The following is a 23,384-nucleotide window of genomic DNA, read 5'->3' on the forward strand; positions in this document are numbered from 1 at the left end:
TTTTGCTCTGAAATTTCTGACATCAGCATTTCAGAATTTTTGAAATTGACTCTCATTATAGTTTTCTGAGTATATGTACATCTCCTGGTCAGTTTAACACCATCCCTGCGGTTGATTACTGTATTAGAAGTCGGCAATTCAAAGAGGTCACCTGGAACTAAAAAAGCAGGGGAACTTGGTCTATACTACAGTCCCGCTTAGCTACTTTGGATACTTGGGACCTGAACAACAGAAAGGGATAAGAATGCTCAGTTAAGAGAAAGACTTGGTGTAAGGGTAATACATTTTATGCTGAAGAGAAACACACTTATGTGATAGGTACTTGAAGAGGTAAAGGCAGAGGAAGATTGCATGAAGAGGAGTACTAAAGTGGTGGTTTAGGGGATGAGGCCAAGCAGGCAGTCAAAGAAAATGGGTTGGAGGTGGTGTTGTTTATATATATATATATATATATATATTTATATAAGAAAAGGCCTCACACCTAAGAATGCCCAGTACCAAACAGAGCAGGGGAAAAATCCAGAGGGCAACCAGCTAACCTACAGCAGGTCAGTCTGGAAAATTGCACTTAAATGGTGACAATGATTAAATTTTCAACCTTCTGATGTGTCAGCTTTCAAATCATTTTATTTCACATGCTTTTGTTCTGAATCTGTTTTTGTAGTACTGGGTTAAAGAGAGCAAGGTAGAAAATATTATTTTTGCCTCCACTGACTGAAATTGAGGGTAATTTTATAAATAAATAGGGGTATTTTAGAAAACATTCACGAGTAAGACAGAGTCTCCAGTCATATAGTTAATATTAACTTTTGCCTAAGTGAAGTACATGCCACTTTTTATATTAAAATTCATTTTCAAAGTGTTAAAAAGAACCAGGTCTTTTAGCATTTGCTATCCCTATAAAAACATATATATTTTTTCTTAATCAACATAATTTCCACTACTTAGTGGTTGGATGATTGAATCATTCAATAGTTGCGGGCTATTGTATTAGTGGTGGTACTGTACTATTAAATTATTACTAACCAGGTTAGGTCAGGTTGGGGAGCATGCACTGGTGCAGCACATTGCCGCAGCCACCACACGACAAAACAGCTCAGGATCCTGGTTGGCAATCCCACAGGCAAACATGCGGTCCAGTTGCACCCTCTGGAAATGACCATCTACCTGCCGCAGCCAGGTGTTACGTGGGCATCCCCTTGGCTTGGTCCAGCCGCTCAGGTCCTTAGCAAAGAGGATCCTATGTGCCAGATCACTCTAGAGGAATCACATCACATGGCCATAGTGCCTTAACTGACGCTCCTTCTCAATGCAGGTAATGAACCTCATTCCGGACTCCAAGAGGAACTATTCATTCAACACAAAGTAAAACCAGCGGTACCCAAGAATTCTCTGAAGAGACACAGTACCGAAGGAGTTCAGTCTTTGTCTCAGGTCACTGGATTGTGTCCATGTCTTGCAACAGGAAAAAGCAAAACAGGAAGCACCAGGACTCTAAAGACTTAGACCTTCATACTTTTGCTGAAGCACCAGGACTCTAAAGACTTAGAACTTCATTCATTTGCAAAGATATCGGGAGCGCCACACACCCCTTTCCAGCGACCTCATGACCCTCCATGTTCTCCCAGTCTGTCTACTGGCTTCATAGGAACAGTCACCAGAGACATTGATGTCAAGGTAAGTAAAGCTCTCAACAAGGTTGACACTCTCTCCACAGATAGACACACTGCTGATGGGTGTGCCCAAGGCCTGCATCTTGTTTTTCATCCAGGACACTCGCAAGCCCAGACACTCAGACTCCTTGCTCAGTCTCTCGAGTCCAGCCATGATATCCAGCAACATGGAGGGGATCCAGCAAAGTCTCAGGATGACCCACAGGGTCGATCAATTGAGTCAATGGCTTTATGAAAATCAACAAAGGCTGCAAAGAAACTCTGCCGATATTCCCATTTGAGCTACATGAGAACCCTCAGTGCCAGGATGCAATCGATGGTTGACTTCTTTGGCGTAAAACCAGAATGCTCCGGTCGCTGATAGGTGAGCAAGTGATCATGGATCCTATTCAGAGTGACCCTAGCAAGAACCTTACCCACCTTACTGAGAACAGTGTTATCCCCCTGTAGTTGCCACAATCCAGGCGATCAACCTTCCCTTTCCAGATAGGGACAATAAGTCCCGTTTTCCAGTCAGTTGGGATGATGCCAGTCTACCAAAAGGAAGCAAAGATTGCTTGCAATGCCAGGACAACAGCCTTACCACCAGCCTGGAGAATTTCACCCTGGACACCACAGATTACTGCAGCCTTCCCTACCCTTAGCAAGCTCACCACCTGTGGATTCTCAGTGAGATTGGGAGGTTCACAGCTAATTCAACCTCAGGAACCGTGGACCCAGAGTAATCCAATGTCCTAGCTGGAGGATCACCTTTAAACATCTGCTCAAAGAACCCAGCCCAGCGGGCCACAACTGCAGTGTTATCCATAAGGACCATTTCATCAGCCACCCTGACTGCGATACTTTGAGGAACCGTTTCGGATGTGCGTAATGCTTCGATTCCTCTCTGAGCAGGATGTGGGTCACTAGACCATAGACGGTGTGTCACTTGCTCAAAGATTCATCAAACAAATGCCTCCTTATCTGCCCTCAGAGATCTTGGAGTTGCCATCAAGGCATGCACTGCAACTCCTTTCTAAGATATCCAGGGTGCCCTGCAAAATGAAACACACTCCTTCTGGAAACACTGGTAACACCAATACAACCCTCAGCAAACTTCAGGGTCATGTCACACAAGTGTTCCAACATCACTTTAGGATCAGCAGTCACACCCAAGTCTGTAAGTTCCTCACACAAACTACACGCAAGCTCGTTAGAAACAGCCTGATCTTGGAGTCTAGCCAGGTCCAGCCTCATTTTCCTAGTAGGTGGTAGCTTACTGGACCTAAGGTGGATCTGCAGAGTAGCAGCAACAAGTCTATGTTGAGATTTCACAAACTGGGCACTTCTGTAGACCCTGCAGTTTTGTAAGAGCCTCCAGTGTCATCTACCCATGAGGATGTAACCAATCTCCTTCACCGCAACACCAGTATTGGAGTACCAAGTCCAATGATGCAGCACAGGGCACAGCCCCTGACCTTTTGCAAAGTCAAGGAACATGGAGCCATTTTCACCACAGTCAGCAGATCCATAAGGACCAACAAAACCCTCATAGCCAGCCGTCAGTGCCAGTGGCTGCACTGAAGTCACCCATGACCAGAGGAATGTCACCTTGCGGGCACCCATTAACACCCGAGCAATAAGTTGCAAATAAAATGTCTCCCTCACCAAGATATCACTTGGAGCATACACTAAGACAGCAGACAAGGCACCCAGAGAGTGCCTTAATCTGAGTCTCATAATACACTCGTCGAAAGGAGTGATATCAGACACCATCGGAAAAAAAACAATCTGCATCAGCAACAGCTACTCCCAAAGTAAGACAGACATCAGAGCGAGCAAACCGATAAAAGGTGTACCCAGCTACAGAGATCTGGCCAGTCCCAGGTCTGCGAACCTCAGAAAGTGCTGCCACTGAAATGTAGAGTTTATGAAGCTCCTCCGACAGCAGAGGAAGGTGATCATCATGCTGGAGAGACAAGATGTTCCACGTGCCTATCTGGATTGACCGCCTCAAATTGGAACTCGAGTGCTGCCATGCATCAGGCGACGCTTCAGCACCACACCAGTTCTGATCCCTAACAGCAGGGCTGTGGAGTCGGAGTCGAGGAGTTGGGGTCAATTTTGGGTACCTGGAGTCAGGGTCGGAGTTGGCAAAAATGTACCGACTCCATCTAATAAATTAAAATTGTACTGAAAAAAAAAATACAGCAAGTTCAAATATCCCATTTCACAAACAAGTCATAATTAAGTACTTCTCTGATGTAAGAATAAAGCCCAGTGCATAGTTGTGTTACTACTAGTGTGAAGTTCAGATGAGCTATTATACAACCTGACATTCACATATTGTAATCTGGATTATGGTACATTACATAAAGTGTTTTCATTATATTTCAGATATAATGTGTTTAACAAGTTAATTTGAGTGTAAACAAGTGTAATGGTGTAGGTGGAGGTGTGTGCTATGGTCTGATGTGTGTTCAGGGATTCTGTCTGCACTCTCCACATATGCTCCCACCCAGGGCTGAACTTTAGCATAACTTTGCACACCACCTGTTCTAGAAGATTTTGAAATTAAAAAGGAACATATTCTATATATTCTAATATGTTAAGCACAATTGAGAAAATGAATAAAGTATATGGAGACAGTAACAAACAGATATTAGAGGAAGACAGTTCTGCAAGTTTTGGAGAAAGTGAAACTGAAGAGAATAGTGAAATTTTGGATAACATTGCTGAAGAAGCATCTAAGCTTATTACTATTCAACATATGCATTGCGCTGTTCATACTTTGTAACTTGCAATAAGAGATGGATTGAAAGATCGTCATGCAGCTACTCTAATTGGCAAATTTTGGCAAATAACTGTTGCAGCCAGGATCCCTAACACAGATGCTATTTTGAAAAGACGTGCAGAAAAAGGAGCCATTTTGGATCAAACAACATGCTGGGGAAGCACTTATTTGATGGTAAAGCGTTTGCTTGAACTAAAAGACTTTCTTGAAGAACTGGACAATGAAAATGTTTTATTTAACTGAAAGCCAGTGGGCACAAGTAAAAGAACTGGAAAGTCTACTTTCTTACCCCTTTATTGTCAACCAAGAGGTTGCAATATGAAGATTTAACACCCGGTAAATTTTTCTTGGAATGGAAGAGCTTGATTTATTCCCTGAACAAAACTGGAGGGTTAACAGCTGATGGCATTGTATCTTCAATGAAGAAAAGAAAGAGTCCCTTACTGGATAATCAAATCCTGTTAGCTGCTATTTATGTTGATCAAATGAGCTGAATTTTGTTGAGCAGTGACCAGATTGCTAATGGAAAAAAGACACTCTATGATGTAGCAGTTCGCATGAAGGGATTACTATTACCTGAAACACCACCCCTGGATAAAACTATAAGCACAGGTAACTCAGGATCATCCTCTTCAAATGAAGAATAACACTTTGATTCCTTCTTGGACAAAATGGGAGTTTCAAAAGCAAAGCGACGTCGCCTATGCATGAAAGATAAACGACCAGTAAATGTCCAAATAAAGAGATTCCAGCAGGAGTTTTTTAAAGAATTAAAAGAAGTTGAAAAGTATGATTGCTCATCAAAACTGACTGCGGAAGAAGCCATCCTGGTTGATCCAGAGATTAACAGCAATGCCACCCACCCAAGTCAGTGTTGAAAGACTATTTGCAGCTCTAAAAATAATCAAATCAGATTTAAGAGCTTCTATGAAAGAGGATCTGGCAGAAGCAATTCTGTTTCTTAGAACAATGCATTGAGTTAATTTTGGATTGAATTTAACAGCTATTCTACTGTACAACTGTATTTCAAGTTTAATATATAAACTGTTTTAGGTTTTCCAGCTTTTGTTTTTGTTTTTTGTTCATGTAGTTAAGCGTTGTTTTTGTTTTAAAACTACCAAAGAATGTGGTTTATATTTTTTGAACTGGTAACGTTCCTGTTCCTGATTTTTATGCATGCTACTACTTTATAGCCACTTGATAAAAACAATAAATAAAACCTTATTGTTATCATTTTTTTGTCTTTCGTTTAACTGGCCAATACGGTAGACAGTCAGCTTCCTAGCCAGTAGTTCTATGGTTAAATGACGTGTATGTTTCCTTCCTTCAATCAACATGGAAAATACATTAACATATTAAATACCAGGGAGTTGGAGAGTCGGAGTCAGAAGTACCAGAAACTCAGGAGTCGGAGTCGAAGGATTTATCTACCGACTCCACAGCCCTGCCTAACAGGTCTGACCCCATTTGCTCGCAGATAGTTTTGACTCTTCTGGGGATGAGGCTCTTGAGAGCTTTCCCTTATCCCCTTCATAATGCGGGCAGCCTTCCGGAGCTGCACCGGAGCTACTTCCATGGTGAGCAGAAAGGAGTCCTGCCTGTCATCTCAGAGCTGCGTGAAGTTTAATTTTACAGTAGCTCGAGTGGCAATCCTGCCAGCAACCCCCATGATTTCCCTGCCTGTTGGAGGACAACCTGCAGGGTCGGATGCAGTTTAACGCCATACCCAGGATGCATTACTAATACTATACACAATTTTGGGGGCATTTTTTATCCTGGTCTTTTTGATTTGAGGATTGTGTAATTTGGAGGACTTTTTAGGTGTATTTGCATATACAGTAATGCCTGTATGTAAGTCTGTCTGCATAGAAGAACTCAGATTTCAATGGACTAATTTTTTTTTAAATATGCTCTCTTCTTCAAAATCTCAAATGCAGCATATTCATTTGTAAATTCAAAAATTGCTCTTGAAAAGTATTTGTGATTTTTTAAACTTGTCCATCTTATTACAGAGAAACTGTGCAACTTCAATTATGGATTAGATTATTGTTTCAAATTACCTTGGCAGAGGTCACCTTAACTATTATATTTAATATTTTTTCTCCTTTTACTTGGCCAAAAGCTGCTCCTGGTGACAAAATGGATTCACAATACAAGTCAGTGAAACGTTAGGAAAGGTGCACATGCATAAGCCACTTCTACACCTTCTTCTTCTTCTTTGGTCCCTGTTGAACAGCAGTATAAGGGTGACCCCAGAGCCAGCATTCTGCTGTGGGTGCTACTCGCTAATAAGTTTTACTTTGAAAAATCAGTTTATAATATATAATATATAATGAATGATCTTGCATCAGTGTGGAAAGGACTACAAAATATTACAAATTACAGGAAGTCATCCTCTCCATATTGCAGTAAATCACTAGCTGGCTGACAATTTGAATGCATTTTACTGCAGGCTTGATAAGCCCCAGAATACAAACGACATCATCTCCAGCCCTCTCAATGTACAGACTTATACAACTCCCACCCCATGCCACGTATTCTCCCATTCAACCTGCATTAAATATCTCTGAAGAGGATGTATGTCAGCTCTTCAAAGGATAGCACACTAAGAAAGAAACAGGTCCACATGGGGTATCACCCTCCTGCTTAAAAATTTGTGTTGATCAACTGGCTCCTGTCTTTAGTCAGATTTTCAACAAATCATTAGTGCTATGTGATGTTCCTTTATGCTTCAAACAAGCCACAATCATACCAGTCCTCAAAAAATCCAGTATAACAAGACTGAATGACTATAGGCCTGTTGCTCTGACATCTGTAGTCATGAAGCCTGAAGGACTATCGCAACTAGCTTGTTGGACCTCCTTTAGTTTGCTAATCAAGAGAACTGGTCAGTGGACGTTGTAGTCAACATGGGTCTGCACTAAATCCTACAACATCATGACATCTTAAACTACGAGGGACATTCAAAAAGTTTCTGCTCTCTATTTATTAAGAATTTCAAAAACAAATTACGTTACTTTTCTACATAGTCACCTTCATTGCGATGCAAATTTTCCCAGTGTTGTACCAACTTTTTAATACCCATTACCAAAAATGTTTACTACTTTGTCTAAATCCAAGTCCTGTGTTTCAGCCTGTCATTAATGGAATGGAGCAACAAAAAACCTCACCTACATCTCTACTTTACTGCTTAATATGAATAAGTGCTTTTTTAATCTTGTTAGCTCATAGGCAATAATTTATTTACATATGGTACAGTAAATAATTATCTACACATCTTTAAGAAGGCCTGTTGCTTATCACTGCTTTTTCTCCATTTCTTACAACAACTGCATTCTTAATGGAAGAAGTGGGGCAATGAGGAGAAAGGGACAGGGGCTTGAGCCACCATAGACATTTTTTTGTGCATGTCCCTGCTAGAGTGGCTACCCAATTATCTGTGTGTAGCATCACGAGATACAGAACCCCACATGCACCTTTTGGCATAAGAGCAGACATTTGAGGACACAACAGAGACATCAGAAAGAGATTCTCCATCAGAGAGATTCAGTTCTCGCAGATGTTAAATACGCCATCCATGTATCAGTCCAACTGCTGAATCTAAAAGCTCACCAAGATAACTTCTAAGACACAGATGTTACCTTTATCTTTATGGAAAGTATTGTTTAAGCTTTGTGACTTTAAAGCAAGACTGCATTAAGGCTTTACATTCAGACTTTGCCATTATTCACTATTTTCTTTCATTTATTTTACTTAGTTCACATCCTGTTGTTCTGTTGCTAATAAACTTGCTTTACTTTTAAATTTCAAGACTTTGTCTATACTAAAATCAGTACTTAAGTGGGTAGGGTCTGTGTGTGTCCTTCTGTGTATGTTAAGTTTAGGGTGCCATCAAATAATGAACTTGTTGAGTTCTACTAACCACATGATAGTAGCAGGGACTTCACAAACACATATAGTACAGCCTAATTAAGCTTAATTTCACCAATGTAGCTAATATTATGTGTCTAAGAGTAAGTCAAAATCTTCTTAAAAATATATGTTTCATTGCTATTGATACTGCAGTGTTGAGACATCTCTTCACATGATGGAGACTGAAATCAATTTGCAAAGAAACTCAAGTACTATATTTTTTGTTAATCATTTGCAACACCTGGTAGAATCTACTGAATCCTACTAGTGCTGATAAGTTATGCATTATGGTAGTTGGGTGATCTCTGTACTCACATGATACACAGCCAGGACTGCTGGTATTGGATGCCCATTGCCGTTGCCGTCACTCCCTGAATTGTTTCAGAAAGGAGGTGGACTGTTAAAAAAGAAATACTTCAAGTTATTGAGCTATATCTTCATGGATTGTTAATATGAGGACCTTCCTTATTAACATCATAGTCATACATTGTAGGAGATCTAGAAACTCTAGGAATGTCATGGCAAAGAGTGATCTATCAACTCCATTTTTAATTACACATGATTAACCAATTATTATCTCATAGTGACCCAGCAGTCATATTGTGTCTTTTTATAAAATTCAATAATTACCTCTCAGCCATGTTTATCCACTCTAATAAAAGAAACAGCATCTTTCCTATAGTAACTAAGTGATTCCCTTTATAACCGGCGGAGTAAAGAAAGCCTAAAATAAATGAATATCAGTCTCTTTTGTGAACCTCATAATTTCTATTCAGGCATACTGTAGAAGAGGTTACAGCAAAATCTAGACATCAGGTGCAAGCCAGTGTCATTAACACAATACAAACCTTCAAAGCTCACAATGTTTTTTCATCACTCAAAAGAGAACAGGTTAGTAAATGAAGTAAGTAAATTTGTGAAACTTGTGGATGACACAAAAATGGAGGGACAGAAAATACAGAGGAGGAAGCAAAAACAATGAACGGTCTTCACAACTGATGGGACACTTATAAAATGCAGTTTAATATAGAAAAGTGCAAAGTGCTAGAGGGAGGCAAAATTAACATTAATAATAAATGAAAGATGGGTGATGCTGGCCTACAGGAAGCAGCCTCAGAAAATGATTCTGGTGTTATATAAATACAATATTCACATCATGTAGACAATCTAAAGAAGCAAGTAAAATACAAATAAAACGCTAGGTTATACTGCAAAAACTGTTGAATATAAGTCAAGTGATGTTATGCTCAGAGTGTATAAAGTGGCAGTGAGAGTGCCTCTGGATTTTGTGTATGCTTTTGGTCACTGTGTTGCAAAAGAGACACAGTAACACTAAAAGCTTTGTAGAGAACAACAACACATGCTTACCAGAAGTAAAGAATCTGTCCTGATCTGTGAGGCTCACAGAGTCAAACATCATTAGTCTTGAGCAGAGAACTCTGCATGAGGACCTAATCCATGTTTTCAAAATTCTCAAATGCATCCCACTATAGTTGACCCAGCACAAGATTTTCAGTTAAACAATGAATCATGTGCTGAAGCCAGGGAGCACACCTTCACAATGGGCTGTAGAAAAACCTACAACAAACTATCGAATCATGCAGCAGAAGAAGAAACCTTGACAGAGCTCCACACTGGGGTTTCATTTTGTTTATAACATAAGAAATTATGTACGTCTCAAAAATTTCTTAGTAATCATACAGTTAATAATAATAATAATAATAATACATTTTATTTATACAGCGCCTTTCCCATGCTCAAGGCGCTTCACAGAGTCTTAGAAAAAACAGCAGTGTATATGTAACATTGGATACAAATGTTTTCCTGAATAGAACAATATAACAGATAACAAAGCATTAAATATAATAAATAACAATAAACCAGAGTAAAATACTAAATTCAATACTAAAAGAAAAACCTAACAAATAACCTAATTTGTGATGTAACAGACACACAAATAATCCTGAGCACCTGGACAGAGAGGTAAACTGAAAGAAAGGGCAGAATGTTAAGTTAAGTTTAAAGCCTTCCTAAACAGATGAGTTTTTAGTTGTTTTTTAAAAGAATGAATGGAGTCAGCTGATCTCATTAATTTCAGGATGTCATTCCAAAGTCTGGGTGCTATGGAGCTGAAGGCCCACAGAGTGCAGGTTAGTGTGAGGCACAACAAGATTACCAGAATCAGAGGACTTTAGTAGGCGAACATGAGCATAGTGATGGAGAAGGTTGCTGAAGTAGTCCGGTGCAAGGCCATTTAAAGCTCTGTAGGTTATTAATATAATTTTATATTCAATCCAGTAAGACACAGGGAGCCAGTGAAGGCGAAGCAGGATGGGTGCTATGTGCTCACTGTTGCTGGTTCGAGTAAGGACTCTTGCAGCAGAGTTTTGAATCAACTGGAGCTGTGATAGAAGATTACAAGGGGCACCTGCCAGCAGCGAGTTACAATAATTGATGCGGGATGTGATAAAAGCATGGGCAAGTTTCTCAGCATTAGAAAAGGAGAGGAATGAGCGAACACAGGATATGTTACAGAGGTGAAAGTAAGAAAGTTTCTTAATGTGATTTATGTGGGTGGAATAAGAAAGGGGGGAATCAAAAATGACACCAAGATTCCTTGCATCAGAAGAAGGTCTGATGAGATCACCACCAAGAGTGACTGAAAAGGAGCTCATTTTCTTAAGTAGCGCTTTAGTGCCAATTTGCAGGAGTTCAGTTTTGTTGCAATTTAATTTTAAAGAGTTCTGCTCCATCCAGGTTTTAATTTCACTGAGGCAAGTTGTGAGCTGAGAAAACTCTGAGGAAGTTGCACTTTTGACATTTAAATAGAGATGAGTGTCATCTGCATAAAAATGATAACCCAGTCCAAAGCTACGAATAATATGGCCAAGGGGAAGCATATAAATACAGAAAAGAAGAGGGCTGAGGACAGAGCCCTGAGGAAATCCTTGTGTGACTGGCACTGAGCTGGATCTGCTGTTGCTAAGACTAACAAACTCTTGCCTATCAGTCAGATACCACTGGAGGGCAGTGCCAGAGATACCCAGCATGTTCTCCATTCTGGACAGTAGGATGTCATGTCTGACAGTGTCAAATGCTGCACTGAGGTCTAACAGAATTAATGTGCTGGTTTGTCTAGAGTCTGCTGCCATAAGCTAATCATTGGTTACCCGAAGAAGAGCGGTTTCACAGCTGTGCTGCGCCCTGAAACCAGACTGAAAGGGTTCCATCAAATAATTAGAGGTTAAGTAATTGTTGAGCTGGGAGGCTAAAACATGCTCAAGAACTTTTGACAGAAAAGATAAATGGGAAATAGGCCGAAAATTGTTAAGATCATCACCATCAAGACCAGACTTTTTTAACATGGGGGTTACAGAACCGATTTTAAAAGTTGCTGGCACAAACCCAGTGTTGAGGGATGTACTGATTATTGTCGTAACAGTCGGGATTATGGCATGAAGGTAGGATTTAAGAAGTGTGGTGGGGATGGGGTCCAGTACACAAGTAGTTGGCCTCATCTTACAAAGCAGGTCATTAACAAATGCCGATGTGACTGGAGAAAAAATTAGAAAAGGAGCTGGGTGGAGTGGGAAGACAGGGAAGGATATAAATGGATGATGGATTTATGTTAGTTGAATTATTTAGATAATTTTATTGTGGAAAAAGTGGAGGAATTTTTCACAGACTTCAGTAGAGGAGGTAATTGGGCCAGATGCAGGTTGAAGTAATTTATTAACTACAGAGAACAAAACCCTTGGGTTTTATGGCCAATTTCTATTATTCTGCCATAATGTGTGTTCTTGGTTGCAGTTAGTGCATCCCTGTAAGCCCTTTAATGGAGAAAGCCTGGATGTGAACAGTGTGGTCAGTCTTACGTGACATTCTCTCAAGGCATTGGCCTGTTGTTTTCATAGATCTTAGCTCTGAAGTATTCTATGGAGCTAAATGCTTAAAGGAAACCTCCTTATGTTTTAAAGGACCTTTTTTATCGTCTGAATGGCTGAGTTATTGTGGTCAACCAGACTATCTAGTGTTGATGGAATAGGCGAAGACAGATAAAGATCAGAAATGGATCCAGCAAGAACAGAGGGACAGATATTTTTAAGGTTTCGGAAAGAAATTTGATGTTTACAGGTAAAAGGAGGGAGAGGTAATGAGATAGTGAAAAGCACTGCTTTATGGTCAGAGAGTCCCAAATCACTGCTATAGGTGTTGCCGACAGATAATCCAGATGTGCAGATCAGGTTCAGTATATGACCACCAGAGTGGGTGGGAAAATCAACATGCTGCACCAAGTCAAAACAGTCCAGTAAGGATAGGAATTCATTTCTCACTTTAGATGTGGGGATGTCAATATGGATGTTGAAATCACCAAGAAGAATGACTCTCTGGGAAAGTGGGTTACTAATTCAGTCAGATCAGATAAAAAAAACGCATTGTATTTCAGGGGACGATAGACAACAATAAGAGAGACAAGACCAGATTTTGCTATTAGCTTAAGAGCCAGACACTCAAAAGACAATGGACCGTCAATGGGGATTTTTTTGATGTTTAAGTTCGATTTAGCAATTACTGCGACACCTCCGCCTTGTCTTGAGCTGCAAGGCTCTGTGAAGTGAATGTATCCGGGTGGGGTCACCCCTGTGACAGATGTGAAATCATTTGGTTTTTGCCAAGTTTCTGTTAAGCATAGCAAGTCAAGGTTTGAGTCTGTAATGAATTCTGATAGCACCAGTGCTTTGCCATTAAGAGATCTTGAGTTAAACAGTGCAATATTAGCCAATGTGGGTTCGTTGTGCGCAGATCCATGACCAGAGTTTATTTTAACATGTTGCAGATTTGGCACACTGACACTCTTATTTTCAAAGCCATGAGTATGATGGCATATTCCTGAGCAAATGCTGCCGGTGAACTTCGCAGTCTGGCTGTGGCTGCGACCTGACCCGTGATGTAAAGATTTCGGGCGCCGCACGATACCATTGTCTTTTAGGACATTCCAGTCTGACCATTCGCTCTGGACAAACTGTTTAATATGAAGGTGTTTGTCACGAGAGTATTTTATCATTGTAGAGAGCAACACATCTGATAGTAGCAGAGAAGCAGCACAGCACAGCGGAGAAGGTGAGACGGGAGAAGCAGATGAGCAGCAAGCAGCAGAAAAAGTGTAGTAGGAGATATTACAAAATGCACATGAAGATACCAAAATTCTGAGGTTCTAACATACAGCCACATACATATAACACAGTTATGTTAACACAGTTAAGCATTTTATGGGAGATCATGGAACCATTTCTGAGCAATCACTTTCTTTTTATTAAGGTCAACTTTTTATTAAGTAAAGACAAATTGACAGCATATACCTGTATCAATAAATGGACATAGCATACAAAGTAACCCAACCTCACCACTCCGACCCTCTCCTAACCAGCCTGAGCCAAGGGATAATAAAAAAAAAACAAATCAAGGAGTTACAAGCCGACATTTACACAATTCAGCTACAGCAGACCAGGGTTCAATTATGTTACTGGAAGCACCATTAATCCTCACTGCATACAACTCCAAACACACGTTCAGGTGTCTTCCAGCAGGAAGCAATAATTAGTCTGGTTGACAGGGTACCCAGACAGAACAACATCCATTCAGACAGTTTGAATGGAAAGCCTAGAAAGGTCTAAAATAATAAAGATTTGAGGTAACAGAGGAATACTGCAGGAAAGAAAAAAAGGCAGTAGGTGACATACTTATGTCCAAAAGCAAAAAAACAGGGACAGTGCCAGAACATGTGGAGAAAAGTGTCACGTAAACCAACAATTATGAACATAATTGACTGAAAGGATCAGTGGTGAGGCCCATCAGAAAATGCTTAAAGGGAGTAGGATAGAATCTGTGTGGAATTTTGAACTGGGTGTGCTGGCAGTTTCAGTTTCTAGAACAAAACCTTACATTGGAGAGAATGGTATACCATGAAAGGGCTGACAGGAGAGGAGAAGGCAGAGGTTTATAGAATGATTTGCAAAGTAAAGAGTAGAGGGTAAAGTGAAAGAACAAAACAGAGTACAATGAGTGATTTGGTAGGGGGGTACTCAGGGAAAAAACACATGTTCTGAGCACTGATCGGTGTTGCAGGTAGCTCTGAGTCATCACTTTCATTAACTGTCTGACTTTACCAATGAAGAATGATGCTGAATCTCATTTAGTTCCAGGTTGTAGTAAACTCTATGTCACAGTGCATACAAGAGGTTCTATTGGCATGAGGTGTTCCTACAAAAGATGAAATACTGGAATTTCCACAGCCTGGCCACTATATATAATATATACAAGTGAACACACACAGGAACAGCTGAATAAGCAAAAGCAAACCATTACAGAAAACATGAGAAACCCGGATTTAATTTTCAGACTGCAAAGTGCATCATTCCTGATGGGTGATGAAGTAGTTTACAAGAGTGAAATAAAGATATTGGTAAGTTAATTAGGAACTCTAAACTGAGTATGAGTGAGCATGGGTGGCAGTTGTGAGTGTAACCCGTGATGAACTGACATTCCATCTAGGAATGGTTTCCATTTTTAACACCACAAAGACAATTTGGGTGACATATTTCTCCTGTAAAGACCAAATAAACAATTCAATTTCCCATGTAGAACTTTGTCCTGTAGGCCAAATGAACAATTAAGTTTATCACTAGAACTTATTTTTTCACACACAGATTATAGTATTAAAGATACTGTACTTCATTAAGACAGTTTAGGAGAAGCCAGCAAAAATAAAATAAACAAAAAAAAAAAAGAAAGAAAAAAATACAAGGAGAAGAAGGTAGGTTTGGAGCATGCAGTGATACAGTACAAGAAACAGAAAAAATACACATAAATTGGAATAAGTTTCAAAGATGTCATATTGTAACATTATTATCACAGAGAATTCAGTGAAGATCTGACAGAGCAACAGAGCAGCTGCAGAAAAGCTGGCTTGCCGGAGAGGAAACCTCACACACACTTATGTATAATAGTTTATAGAGATAGAGAGGGGTACATATTTGCATATTTCAAACCTTGCTTCTTTTACGGGCATTGCTATTGTGAGTCATTTTCACAATGAAAAGTAAAAAGAAAGTCAAAATGTCATCCTTATGTTTGGCTTGGATTGCAAGACCTATTATAATAATGACTAAAATAAATAGGGATATTTGTTGTTGCTTCACGTCTGACCACTAGATGTCAGCACAACACCCTGTTTTGCTTGAAGCAATCCGTTCCATCTGCTCTTTTCTACAGTGTGACTGTAAATCCAGGTGGATTATTTTCTTTTGCCAGCAGCATAGCTCCTTCTCTTTAAAGCTGCTTGGCATGCTACTGTTGGGTGATTGATTCGTTAGATGGAGAATTTGCTGACATTTCAACTCTGATGAGATCTGAGCCTACCGTAGCTGGAATTACGGTAGGCTCAGGTTGGCACTAATAGTCCTTCGACGTGCTTTTTTCACTTTGTCTTGAGTGTACGGGTTGTCTTCATGACAGGCTGCAACAGGTGGCAGTGAAGTGGACCTACTGTAGCAACCTCCCTCTGGGATCTTTTGATATTTTATGCACTCTGTATTGACCTTATCTATATCTCAAACACTGACTTGTATTTATTCACAGTAAGCAGTAATAAATGAGAAAGTGGCTGAGCAGTACAGGGATCACTTCAACAGAGGGAAAAAAATAGCCACCAGAAAAGGTGGTGATTAAGAAAAATGCATAAAAGAAAACAATAGAATGCATTTAATTTATACAGTTTGGAATTTAAATACATCGTTCTGGCAACAGTAGAATAACACCAACAAAACCTTTATTAAAGCTAAGTTATTATGCAACATTAAGTAACTGATCAATTTATTAGTGATGTCCTCTTTTTAAAAATGTTAATGGTGATTTGTGAGTCTCATTAATACCAAAAAAGTGTTGAGGTCTTGTTCTACCACAGTAAGGGACTGATAGATGTACTATAGACCTTGTAGCAACGTGTTACACAATTGTTTGATTCATTTTCCCTTCATCAGCTGGGTGTAATGCACTTCAAGAGCCTACCTAATAAAAGAGCAAACTGCTGAAATATTGTGTTTCAGGCATTTTATTTTTAGCATGGAATTAGCATTCAACTATCTTTTCCTTTAACCGCTGCACTGCTTAGGCATTTAAATCCTTATAAAGATACAGTACTTGTGCTTCTGTCTTACAAACACTATACTCCCCCTGCTTTCTCAAACCACAGTTATTACAGAAATGAGAGTTGTGTGCTTCAAATTTTACATAAATATATTACAGAAAGATTTCTTCTCCATGATGGATCTGTGCAATGCACACCATCCAAAAATTCTTAAGAGGGCTTTATAAAAACAAACTGAATTATACTTTTCCATGTCACACAGAAAAAGGAATGGAATGCTAATACAGGGTGAGTCAAAATTATGTTAGCATTTGGATGGCAGAAACAATTTATTCACAAAACATACTTCATATGTGCAAGATGATTTACAGGAATATCTCAACCTGTTCACCATCATGTTCAACACTTGTACCATATGTGGCACATACGTTGTCCACAAAAATTGTATATAAGTATATACAGTACATAGCAGTACCATTAGTGTTAACATAATTTTGACTCACAGTGTATAATACAATAGACGGAACATACTGCCACACAATCAAAATTGAAAATCTCTGTCAGATTCAAATGACATTTCTGAGAAGATGCTGAGCCAGGCATTGACCCTTGTGTCCAGTAAAGATTTCCTATCAATCAGAAATGTTTATATGCTGTGCATTTGTCAGCTGCGAATATCTGCTTAAAATGTGATCTGCCATGATATATAAAGGTGTTTGTTTGCGTTTTATTTTTCTTCTTACAACATGGAATATAATGTAAACAGGAGAAAGTAAGACAGGATCACAAATTTCTACTTTTAGTTTTCAATAAATTTACATATGCTAAGCACCCATGAACACGTTTTGATGATTTTCACAGCGATGTTTGTCTCTGTGTGTGTCTCTCTCTGTCCCTCAGTGTCAGGATTTGATAACATGTGGACATGATAACTGAAAAATGAATAAATCAATCTCTGTGAAGATTGGCAATTATTGCTAATGTAAAATCTTAGAAGCCTACTAATTTTGGCTGATTTTGCTCTAAAAAGACAACTATACTATAGGTATATACAGTACTGTGCAAAATCCTTAAGAAGACTAGATTTTTTTTCTATATATATTTTGTCTTGAATGTTTATTTTTTTGTCATCTAAATGAATATGTCAGGCAGAAAAGAAAATATCAGATTTCCAATAATTCATTTTCCAAAAAATTTAATTCTAGACATATTCATTAACGATGGCAGCATATTAAGCAATAGACCACACTTCAGCTAAAAACTTGGCGAGTTTTGTAAGTTTTTAGTCCTGTGCATAATTAAACAAAAATAACAAATAGGTGTAAATGCACAATGGCTTTCGACTTCAATCACTCAGACTGTGGGATAAAATGCCTTTACTGACTCTGAGCAAGACACTTCACCTGCCTGTGCTCTAAATGGAAAAATAAAATACAGTAAGTGTAACCAATTGTATCTCAAATTTTATACGTCACCTTGGATAAAGGCATGAGTTAAGAAAGTAAATATAAATGACTGAACCAAACCGAAAGAAGGAATCAAACTGGAGAAAGAACATGCAAACAAAAAGATGAGGATGTGGCAGATGTGAAAACTGAACCTTCAAACTTTCATTGCAAGAGTGAGCAACGAGCATAGCAATGAGATACAAGGTGCATCAGCAAGATCACTTCTACGCAGGCATTTTGCAAAAGATTGAAGTTTCAAGATGTGCTGTCCTTGCTCCTCTGAAAAAGCACAAAGCAACAACCACGGCTGAGAACCAGAAATAAAGAAAAATGAGTGCAACAGACAAAAAATACATCAAACGGTTGTCCTGTTGAAAGTGAGTAAGTCCAGCACTGTTTTCAACTCTAACTCACAGAAACCAACTCGAGTACACCCTGTACAGTCCATAGAATCCTTGTCAGAAGTGGGCATCATGGAATAGTAGCTGCCAGAAAGTCATTAATATGCAGTGGAAACAAAGCCAAAAAATCGACCTACGCACAAAAACACAAGGACTAGGTCGCTGACTAATGGCAACAAGTGCTCTGGATTAAAAAGAGAAAATGTTGCATATTGATGTTTAATTAAATCTTCTCATTTAAACAATTTTTGAAAGCATCTTCTCTTTACAAACCTTTTAAATAATTTAGAAAATGTACACTTTCCATTTTTACATTTAAATTATACATATGATTACACATAGTAGTGTAAAAGAGCGGGAATACTTTCAAAAGTAACGTTATGAATAGTTTTTATTAATCAATAAACTTCCTAGAAAGTGCAGTAAACAGAAAAAAATATGAAATAAATATTTGAGGTGACCACCATTTGCTTTAAAAACAGCAGAAATTCTTTTAGGTACCCCTGTACACAGTTTCTAAAAGTAGCCATGTGGTATGTTGTTTCAAGTCTGTTGGTGGACTTGCTACAATTCTACTGATGACTTTGTCCATCTTACTTACTTCTGTCTCTACATGTAATTGTGTAAGATCTGCACCTTTTTGGTATGGTTGTCCCTCGCTCAGTTTTATTACCTTTACACAACTGTTTCTGTTTCAGTTAATTACTTTGGACTGTGATAGATGGCTGGGACACCTTTACAGGACTGGAGAGAGAACATGCACAGAGCATTTTTTCCACCAGATTGCTAGATGGCAGCCTGACCGAGTTACAGCGGTGTCCCAGATTCCCACAGGGCATCACGGGAGCTAGAGTTCTTCAACTCAGCCCTTCTAGGTTCCATGGATGCAGCCAAGGGCTTTGACAGGCTCCCACCTCACCCAGAAGTGCTTCCAGGATAATCCTTTGGGAAACTGAAAGTATTCACAGATGTTATATAAAAGAAACCCGCTGCCTCAACTCAGGGAGCCAGAGTCGGGAGGAAGGAGAACGAAGCTTACCAGGAGAAGGAGAGGAGTAAAGAAGAGAAAGACAAGGCGTTGTTGTGGACTGCCTTGTACTTTATTTATACTTGTGGGAAACACATGGGAGAACATTTTCCCAAAATAAAACCTTAGTTTGTTGTGCTGGACTTGTGTCTGTGTCTGGTGTTTGGGGAGCTTCTGTGCCCATTGGTGACCAAAGGTTCAACCTATCTACCTACCTGCCTACCTACCTACCTACCTACACATTATGGCATTGATCTTTAGCACCCGTTTGTTATTTTTGTTTTATGAAGAACTGGGCCATATGCCTACAAAGACCTCATGTTTTTGAACTGGAAAGTGAAATATTACCACCTTTCATTAAGGACATTCATGTATTATATTTTATACCTTCATGTTTTTGCAAAAGGAATGTTTGGAACTCTAAAATGTGCTATTTTTTGACACACTGATCCAGAAAACATTAAAAAACATTAAATATAAACATTTAGGTGAACTATCTAAAGTGCCTAAGACTTTAGCACAATAAAGCTTAAAATAAAAGTAATGTACTCATCTATATATTAATTCAAAGGTCTACAATATTAATCTTGGATTAACATTATGTCTCTTGGTTTTCAATTAACTCAATTCCTCATTAAACATTTCTTTTGAGTCTTATTATTTTTAGTCTCTTCATGTCTTCTCTCATTCTGTAGAGTTGGAAATATGCCTCATTTTTTTATTAAAATTTGTAAGAAAATTAAAATGCTAACTTTTGCTATTCTACCAACTGTATATCATATATATTAATTCGACAAGTCAATTCCCTGTTCTTTTCCATTAATATCTTCTTATTTCATTTTATTGTACTTTGGTTTCCTTATGTCATCTGAAAGACATGCATGTTTGGGTAATTAGCAATTCTTTGTTGACCCATTATCCATGAATATGGGTTTGTGGATAAGAATGCCTATGATTGACTAGAATCTTGTCCATGGTTGGTTTCAACTCTTGTTCCAGATGTTGTCCAGATGAACAATGGCTGTTCAAGAACTGGTAAGTGGGTTAGAAAATGGATAGCTAGACTGATTAGTTTCCTGTTGCCATGTTGTTTTCTTTTACATTTAACTGCCTTAAAAACAAGTAGGAAACAGCAGTAGAAATAACAAAGTTTCTTAAAATTCATCCATTGACCTATTTTGTGAGTAGAAACAGCTAATTCAGTTCCATTCACACTAGTACCCTTATCATCAAGAAGGTGGACATAAGAGACTGAGAACATCTTGACTGACAGAGTGTTGCACAACTTGGAAGTGAGACCATGCTGTCTTTTTAAAATTAGGGAATGAAAGAAAGGGCTCGTCACAAGGGGGTGGCTTGAAGACAGTTTAGATACACAACCACAAGAAGTGGCTTTCTGGTCCTGAAACTTTTTTTACATTCAACAATCTAATCACAACTGATCCTGGCATACAGCCATTTAAGTCTAAAGTTAGGAGATTCAAGTAAGGGTCCGCTGCTGGTGGTAACTGAAGTGAAACTTTAGTGTGTGTGTGTGTTAGAGAGAGAAAGGGAGAGAGGGAGAGGGTGATGAGTGTGGGGAGAAGGGAGTGCACTTATGTATACTGTCCACCCCACTTAGTAGACGGGAGTTCAGGGCCTGTATACATGCGCTCAGAAGGGAAGTAAATACAGGACACCAGTTCTGTGAATCAGCAGAACTAATCACTGTGCTGGCCCAATTGATTTGCTACATCTCAATTATAATGTACTTTACATTGTCATGATTTGTTTAAATTAATTAAACTAAAAAATGGTTCTGGTTATGTTGTGTACTTAACATTGTTTACTCTTTATGTAAGTGTTATAAGATTTAGCAAAATGTTGTTAATGCATTTTAGATGTTGATTTGTATACTTGTTGTGAGTAGCCTGTACTTGTCACCAGCATTCATTTGTTAGGAAAGCAGCCCTCCTGGGGTTGTCATACATAAGTATTTAATGGGTTTGTCTGGAATAGGCCAACAAACCAAAAAACATTCAGCCCACATGATTCTGTAATCAAAAAAAGTCTATTAATGACCGAGGCTGACAGAGTAACAGTCTATACTCGGTCAACTAACAGCTAAGTGCAATGGGGTGTCCAAAGTGAAATATAAGAATACACAATTCATTGTACCTTGTTACTTGAGAGGGAGTATCAGCCAAAGACCCAAAACAGTCCCACTCCTGTCAGTAAAAAACAAGAAGTTGAGGTTATAGTGAGCTAAGGAACACAGACCATGATGTTCTGAAAAAAGGCCCGATCCTTGCTAATTTACCCTGATATATATGGCTACAATTCATAACTCCATGGACCAATCTGACTGAGTGTCAACTATGCTGGTTACTAGTGGCATGGAATACATTATCATTACATTTGGCCTCTTATTATGAGTAGAGCAATTTTTGAATGCCCAAAGATCATTGTTGTCCAATAAGTGCATCACTTCATTCAAGGAATATGCTCATCTGTGAATGTTTTTTTCTTAATAGACCAAACTAGGAAAATTGTAAATGTTTTCTAGGAAAATATCAATTACTTCTCCTAGCACCTGCCCAAAAAAATTCCCCTAGTTATGCACACATCCACAGCGACTCTAACTAGGCTAGTTTAGATTGGCCTCTTAAATTAAAATGTTTATTACTGGAATGTGGAAGGAAAACAATGTAAGTACAAAAAACTTATACATCAACACAGTGACCCGGCTAAGAATTGATCCCAGATGCCTACAACTGTAATTCAGCAGCTCAACTTTAGAATATATACTTACATGAAATAGGTCAAATGAAAAATTACTGTATAAAACAGACTTAAAAAACAGACAATATCACTCATGAAGAAGGAAATCTTACAAATGTAGAAAAAGAATTGTGAAGAAACACTCAAGAGGATCTACACTTCACACAGAATGAAAAAAACATTGAAAAGAAGATTGTAGACCAATTTTGGATGGGAACTGGACACTGGATCTGGTCTGTAAAGAGTGCTAAAGTTATTTCCTAATGTATTTTTGTCAGTAGATAACCTTTCTTCTCTCTTGCTGTTCTTACTGAATGTTAATTACTAATTATTATAACTAATATTATTATTTACCTAACAAGCACCTTTATCCATAGACAAAAAGAGAAACCAGAAGTTTAACTAAGTGGCTTACTCATGGTGACACAACAAGTTGGAGGTGAGAATTGAACTGGTAGTTAATATCCAAGGTTTTAAGACATGTACTCTTGAATGCATCTTTATTTCTCATTTTAACCACTTGCTACTCTACTGTTAGAAATCAAACAGATATCTACTAGTCCATTCATTTTGGGATTATGCAAACCAGTATTCTACATTTCATTGATTATACATTCCACTGACTATGCTTATGAGTGTGACAGAATAATTGATATATTTAAGGGTAACATAATTATTGTGCATGAAGTATTCATGAGGACAGCAATCACTACAAATGTCTAAAACATAACTTTTTTTTAATTAACAAAAGAAACAGGTAAACTAGGTATTACCAGAACAGTCAAATTACATTAATAAATAACCCTCGTTACACCAACAAAAGTAAATACACAATTGTATACTTCTATAATTACACATAATTTATATTCAGTTTCACATGTCTACTGTATATTTTATTGATGGGATACACTGATCCCAACTTTGGCTACTGTGGCATAAAGATCCCATCCATGTAATAGTGAAGAAGAAAATATGCCAGAATAGGTTTGTCCAGAGGTTTGTGCAGTGACATCTTATTTCAAGTCTAAAGCATAGATTTACTGTGGAATCTGAACTCAACTCAACATGAACATATCTACAGTATATGAAAAAATATGGTATTGTGGAAAAAACACTAATATATGTAATGTTCTCATCTGACACAACCTTCAGTTAGGCTGACACAAAGCAAAACTTTGAGCAAAGTTGCCTAGCAAACAAACTCTGGACTTAACTTCAAACAAACTTCCAAGTACTTCTAGTAA

The 23,384-nt window shown here is 38.5% G+C and overlaps 1 protein-coding gene across 5 annotated transcripts in view; it reads right to left on the reverse strand.

The window, feature by feature from the left end:
- slc4a11 (solute carrier family 4 member 11) overlaps positions 1-23,384 on the reverse strand; it is a 221,203-nt gene that overhangs the window by 62,609 nt on the left and 135,210 nt on the right. For all 5 annotated transcript variants that reach the window (XM_051928228.1, XM_051928227.1, XM_051928229.1 and 2 more), the window contains one exon: positions 8,674-8,755. In XM_051928228.1, the coding sequence (XP_051784188.1) occupies positions 8,674-8,755 (82 nt within the window). The remainder of the gene's footprint in view (positions 1-8,673; positions 8,756-23,384) is intronic.

This window comes from Erpetoichthys calabaricus, chromosome 5 (genome assembly GCF_900747795.2).
Source record: "Erpetoichthys calabaricus chromosome 5, fErpCal1.3, whole genome shotgun sequence".
In the NCBI taxonomy this organism is placed as follows: domain Eukaryota; kingdom Metazoa; phylum Chordata; class Cladistia; order Polypteriformes; family Polypteridae; genus Erpetoichthys; species Erpetoichthys calabaricus.